Source organism: Tenrec ecaudatus, chromosome 1 (genome assembly GCF_050624435.1).
Source record: "Tenrec ecaudatus isolate mTenEca1 chromosome 1, mTenEca1.hap1, whole genome shotgun sequence".
NCBI lineage: Eukaryota > Metazoa > Chordata > Mammalia > Afrosoricida > Tenrecidae > Tenrec > Tenrec ecaudatus.
In genome coordinates, this window is record NC_134530.1 from 95235811 (window position 1) to 95242610 (window position 6800).

Here is a 6800-nt window from a genome sequence, read left to right on the forward strand (position 1 = left end):
TGGCTTCAAGTCCGGGAATATGAGAATGCCCGTTTGGGAATTTATGCATCTACACTACTACACAGCTCAGCAGTGTACAGTGTCCTGAGGAAAGCACGTTGTTGTTTCAACTACCTTTGGTTGCTGCTGCTGTTTGGGTAAGTAAACAGCTCGGTTCCTGGTGGTTTTCTGACCCACTCATTCTCTAGCAAGCACCCTGGGGCTGAATATATCCTTCAGATGTTTTAAATTACAGAATAATTTTTTAAAATCTACAATATCAAAGCAAAACATATTTATTAAATGCTCTGAGCACCCAAAATCTTTTCTCAAACCTGGCACAAATCGTTTGGCAGTGAAATCTAACCTAATCGATGCGAAGTTATTTATAGATGTTATTTAAGCCATCTTTGTAAACGTCTATACATATTATTAGTGACTAAAATCTGAGCATTAGGCTATCATTAACCATTCATAAATCCATTATGAATTTAGTTTCCACATAAATTCAGCATCCATTGAATTCTTTCTGACCATTGACTAAAACCCCAAACTATACTCACCGCCATCCATTTGATGGTGCCGCAGAGTGACCTGTAGGACAGGGTAGAACTGTCCCGGTGAGTTTCAGAGACTATAACTCTTTACAGGAGTAGAAAGCCTCTTCTTTCTCCAGTAGAGCAACAGCTGGCTTTGAACTGCTGACCTTGCAGTTAGCAGGCCAACATGTAACTATTAGGTCACCAAGTCTCCTCATTTGAGACCTAGAAAGAGAAAATTTACTAAAAACATGCATCCAATGTTTTAAGCACTGGGTTTAATACTTTATATGCTATTAAATGCTCCCAGAAAACCCATTCCTATATTTGGTTTACCGATGAGGACAGAATCAGAGGAGAAGAAATGTGCATCAGATAACAGAGCTTGTTTATTGTGGAGATAAGGCTCGAACCTTGATTTCCTAAGTGCCATCCAGAGCCCTCTCCATCTATCATCCCCAACAGTGATGTTCTGGGACATGAGGGTAGAGCTAGGTAGGTACCAAGGTCTAGGTACCATATCATTGATGGATCAAGCCAGGGTCCTCACTAGGCTCTGCACATTTTACCTGCCTCCTGCTTCCCCAGGCAGAGTTCAACCTTAGACTCTTCTCTGGTAACCAGAAAAGGACTCCAATCGTCACAGAAGACAGTGTGTCCCACTGATTAGTGCCTCACCATCAACCTGGGGTTAAGAACATCAAGCTCTGCAGTGCTGCTAAGTTGCGACAGGTGGACTCCTTTGGAATGCCTTCATAGGGGGCATGCTATTTCTACCGTCTCTCCTAAGAGGCATTCCAGAACAGGACTTCATCCTCAGGCTAGAGATAGCCTTCCCAAGGCTCTGGTGACTTTAAATACCACTAAGCCAAAGCATCCTTTGAGATCTCAGTTAACAAGTCATAGTAGGAATAGCATCTAGTACTCCTTGGATAACACATGTCAGAGACCCCTCTCAGAATGACTTAGTAGGAAGGGGACTTAACTGGAAAGCCAGTCCAGGTGCCGAGGTGACGGCAGGCATCCCATGACGCAGAAAGTCAAATATACCAGGACTTAGCTTCTCTTTCATACCTCAATGCTGTTTACTCTGTGCTGAGTTCACTCTCAGTCTGACTTGAATCAATCATGATCACCAGAGGAAGGCATAGTCACATGAAACTCCTTTTTTTTTTTGCATGGGGGTGGGGGGAGAAGAGAAGTTATAGACCACTACGTGAGAACTGGGGGCTGTCAGTGAAGTAGAATGAGGGGATGCTGTCAGCAAACCTCAGCAACAAACCATTGACCTCTTGTTGTGTGCCAGGCTCTGTACTCAGCCCTCTACATGCATGATCTTATTTAATCTCCATAAACAACACTAAGAAACATGCATGATGATTGTTACTATTGTTCACATCTTTTTTAAAAGATTGAAGAGACTGAAGCCCAGAGAGGCAAAGTCCCACAGCTAGCAAGGGATAAAGCCAGTGTTTGAACCCGCATCCTCCTGAAGTCAGAGCCGTCTTGTTCTGTTTTGTGAGGCTGCCATCCTCTGAATCACTTAGGCAGGAACCAGCAGTCTTTCTCAACATCTCTTCTTTTATAATCAATATTCAACTAGTCATCGAATTCCGCTGACCCTACTTTCACAGTGTCTAACCTATCCTTTCCCATCATTTGTTCCCATGGTCACAGCCCTCGGTGAAGCCTTGATCATGTCTCCCTGGACCACTGCAATGGCTTATTCTTAGCTCCGAAACCACACACTGGTAGCTTGATGGCCATTTTAACCCCAAGCATTAATATTCAAAGTCCATTACTGTTGTCAGTTGCCATAGAGTGAGCTGTAACTAATGGCGACCTATGTCTAACAGAACGGGACACTGCCCAGTCCTGCACCGTGCTCACAATCTGTAGGACGCTTGAGCCCACTGTTGTCGCCCCTGTGTCAGTCCATGTCATGGAGGAGTTGCCCCTTGTTTTCTCAGACCCTCTACTCACCAAACATTTAATCACATGAAATAGCTATGTGATCTGGCTTTCTTGGAGACATGGGAAACGCTGACAACACTGAGTCCACATTTTACATGGCGATGAGGGTTGAAATTGGGCCCGCTGAAAAGAAGGCATCCACGCCCCAGTCAGCTCAGTTCCTGCGGCTTCTTTCATCCACCTGGCCTCACTCACTAAGTTCCTGGCCCGCCCCCTGTAGGTGTTTAAGTTTGCGAGCCTAGTAACTACACCTCGAGATTTACTCTCCACACTAGAGTTATTTTTCTAAATGACGATCTGATTATTCAACTTTCACATTTAAAAAAAAGTTAATAAGTTCCCCCATTGTCTGTCCACACACTCCAAGTCTGGCTCCAATCTGCTCTCCCAGGCTTATCTCCTGCTGAACAAATGCTCACGCCCTCTACTTAAGCCACTCCCTTGTGCAATACTCCCAGCATTCCCTCTTCCATGGGTGTTTGCTCAAATCTCACTCTGGGTCTCTGAGGTCCTGCATATCAACTCTGAGGTGCTGCACCATTTTTTCGGGTCAAGAGTCTACAGCAAACACACGCCAAATCACCAGGCACTTCGCGTGTAACTCGAAGGCAGTGCCTGCTTCCTTTGCACTGTGCACCCTCCTCGCCCTTCTTTGTAGTCGTTCCACTCCATTGACATAAGCTCGCTGCCCCGACATTTGTCTCACCATTCCAGTCACTGTTCTCACTCTGATCTCGCGCAGACATCTGTTAAAAGCGCCTAATTCTCAACGCAGACATTTTTTATATGAGTTTAACTGAACTATTGCTTAATGAAAGAAAGACACAGTGGGGAGGTATTTTTTAGTAATTACGTTGTAAAGATTGTCTTAGCGTAGTAGTTTCAGGAGTTCATCCAGCCTGCATAGCTCCAGAGAACCTGGAGTTTATGAAAATTTAAAATCCTGTTCTACATTTCCCTCCATTTGATCAGGATTCTTTGGTCGAGTCTTTGATCAAAGTGTTTGGGAATGGTACTTGGGCACTATTAAGTTCCGGTTTCATGGCAAAAGAGTTAGTTATTTATGGAGACAATTAGTCACATCTTCCATATCCTCTTTTTATTCCTGACTCTCCTTCTTCCTTTGTTCCTCCAAGCAAATAAAGGCAAAGTGACATGTCCTGGATGGCTGCTTGCGAGCTTTAGTGACCCCAGGTACCTCCTCCTCATTAGCTGGACGGTGGTATAGGAGCACTAAGCACATCCCTAGGCCCGTGAACTAGAATGTCTGGTGAAATCATGACTCTAAACTTCCAAACCAAGGAACCAGATCCCGCGAGGTTTCTGGCTGTCCCTAAGCAGTCTCAGCAGCCACTTTTACTCTCCTCCTTTCACACTGCTTTGCCAACTCAAATGGACACAGGCGTACAACTCTTTTTGTAGGTGCACAGCTTTTTAATGACCACATCAACTTCTGCCTCCTCTGTGAACCCTTCTCGAACCTCCTCCATCAAAGGAATATGCCCTGGCTCTGTACACTACCAGCACGTTTTCCAGCCTCTCCTATGAACAGCACACAGAACCATCATACATTATTCTTTCTCACAATAATGAGATGCCAAAGGAAATCAATAAGCACTACTTAATATTCATGGAGCATTCTTACATGCTGGCCACCACCCACCTGTCAGTTTGTCTTACTGTGGTGGCTTGCATGGTACTAGCAGCGATGCCATTGGCATTTTAAAGACCAGCTGGCTTGTCCAGGTGCACAGGGGTTGGCAGAGTTTCCAAACTAGAACAGGATCAGAAAAATGACCTAGCAATTTACTTTGAAAAGTTACCCTTATTGTCCACACGGGGCTGGAAGCTGAACCTCCTCAGGCTCAAAATACAGGATGGCTGTGGAAACGATGGACCAGAGCCTACCAGAGACTGTGACGTTGGCACAAGCCTGGGCAGCATTTGGTTCTGTCACAGGTGGGTCTCCATGAGTTGGGGCTTGGTTGACAGTGACTAACAATAGGACTTTCAGCTGGGCCGGGTTCTGCACGTCAGACTCTCACAACAGCACCCCCACCCACTCCTTTGATTTATCTGGTGAAAAGATATCCATAAGAGACATTTCCCAATGCACATATCACGTAGTGCCATTGTGCAGATTCACTGGGTTGTGCAAACATCATGATTCTTCTTTCCCAAATTATTCCACTGACGTGAACACATCCTCATTGTCCCCTGAGCAGGAGCTCCTCCCAACCCCTCCCTCCTTCCCACCCCAGTAACCACTAATGAGCGTGCACCACAGCCTTTGCATGCCCCACTGGACCACTGAGGTATATGAGGCACAGATAGGTTAGATTCTTTGCCTAGGCTCACACAGCTGACCAGCAGCAGAGTCCGGCTGGACCGCAGACCGTCAGGGTGCAGCGTCCAGGGTGCACACCTTTGAAAGACGTGCTCTGTGCCAGGTGCTGTAGCAGCTGCTGCAAATGTCAGGGTGAAAACCAGCACGTTCCGGGCCCTCAAGGAACTCACAAGCTAATGGAGGGAGACTGGCGTGCTACCTGTAAGAGGAGAGCATGCGGCAGGTGCCCTGAGAGAAGTGGAGGGTGAATCTGGAAAGGGTGGAGATCCAGCCCCCCAAAGGGCAGGGAAGACTGTACAGGAAGTGAGCGTTGCATTGGGTCTCGATGGGATGTACAAAAGAACCACACAGGGTATGATGGTATTTATGTGAAATGTCCAGAATTAGCAGACCCACAGGGACAGAGAGCAGATGGTGGGGGCTGGTGGAGGGGAAGAGGGGTTGAGAGACATTACTCCTTAGTGGGTACAGAGCTTCTTTTTCAGGATAAAAAAAGGTTCTAGAATGAGATACTGGTAATGGTTGAGGCAGAGAGCTGCCAACAGTGGCTAGAGCCAGGGGTTCAAATATCAGAACCGCTGTGAAGGTGGCACAGGGCCGAGTGGGGCTTCGTTCTGTCGGAACCACCTCAAGGACGCCTAAGAGCCACAACCTTAACAACAGTGGCTGTACAAGATAACGAATGCTCTGCGAACCACTTTAAAAAAGGCAAAATCGTGAAATACCTATGCATAGATGGATGAGGTGTGATTATCCGGCAATAAAGCAGAGCTGGTGAAGGCGTTTCAGGTTGAGAGCAAGCTGGGAAGACAGCAGACTAGTGCAGGACAGGTGACATTAGAGGGGCTGTGGGGACAGGGCCTAGGTTGTGGAGCCGTGATCGAAGGCTCCGGAGGCAGACAGGGACAGCAGAGTGGGCTTTCAGGCCATTCCGAGGAGCGCGCACTGCCTCCTGCCAGGAAAGGCGCCCTAAGGAAGAGTCTCGGCAGGGTGTGCTTTTTTTTTTTTTAACCAACAGATAAATCAATTTATTAAAATAGTTGATTTAAGCATCTGCGATGGTGACTTCAACCTCTACTCCAGGCTCAATACTGATGGAAGTGATCTGCTTCACAATCTCAGACGGGCTGTGCAAGTCAATGAGACGCTTGTGGATCCGCATCTGGAATGGATCCCAGGTCTTAGAGCCTTCCCCACAGGGAGTTTTCCTGGTCGTGATTCTCAGAGTCTTGGTGGGCATCCTAACTGCTCCCTTCACGTTCAGGTTCTTCTCCTTAGCCCCTCTGATCAAGTCAGCACACACTTTCTCCAAGGATTCCACGTTGCGGCTGGTCAGAGTAATTCTAATTCGGTGAATGGCCACCTCTGGTTCCACAGGTGTCTTTCCGGTGTCCTTAAATACCATGGCGGCGGGGCGCTTCCTGACCGACTTGTTCCTCCACGAGAGCGAACAGCGGTGAGTCAGGAATGGGAGCGGGGTTCCTCCTCGGGTGTGCTTTTAAAGAAAGATCAATCAGATTCCTTTCGTGGAGGAATGGAGTTCTGGGTAGTAACAGGCAAACAATATGGAGCTTATGGAAACTGTCCAGGTGAGAGTCACCACAGAACTTACATATGACCTTTACCACATGCTGGAGAGCAGGACCAACTTTCTTTGTGACTCTCACCTGTTCAAGTAGAGATTCCTTCCAAGAACTCGAGGGAGTCTCCATTGTGTGCCAGGCCCATTAGCCGCTGATTCAGAAGAATGAGACGGGAAAAGCTCTTTCCCTCTTAGAGGTATGGTCAGCCCAGGGAGGCAGAGAGTAAATAAAACACACACAATTGAGGAATGGTAACTGGGAAGAGGTGCTATGTGTGGACAAGGTGTCAGTCAGGGCGCCGTGATTAGGACATTGCCTGCAGTCAGACAACCCCAGGTTCAAATCCTGGTCCTTCCTCCACCACTTGGCTGAGATGCC

The 6800-nt window shown here is 47.2% G+C and overlaps 1 protein-coding gene across 1 annotated transcript; it reads right to left on the reverse strand.

Moving 5' to 3' along the window:
* Positions 1 to 5884: 5884 nt before the first annotated feature.
* On the reverse strand, positions 5885 to 6244 carry LOC142436154 (small ribosomal subunit protein uS10-like). Its single transcript, XM_075540025.1, has one exon. The coding sequence runs from the start codon at positions 6242 to 6244 to the stop codon at positions 5885 to 5887; it is 360 nt and encodes a 119-aa protein (XP_075396140.1).
* Positions 6245 to 6800: the final 556 nt, after the last annotated feature.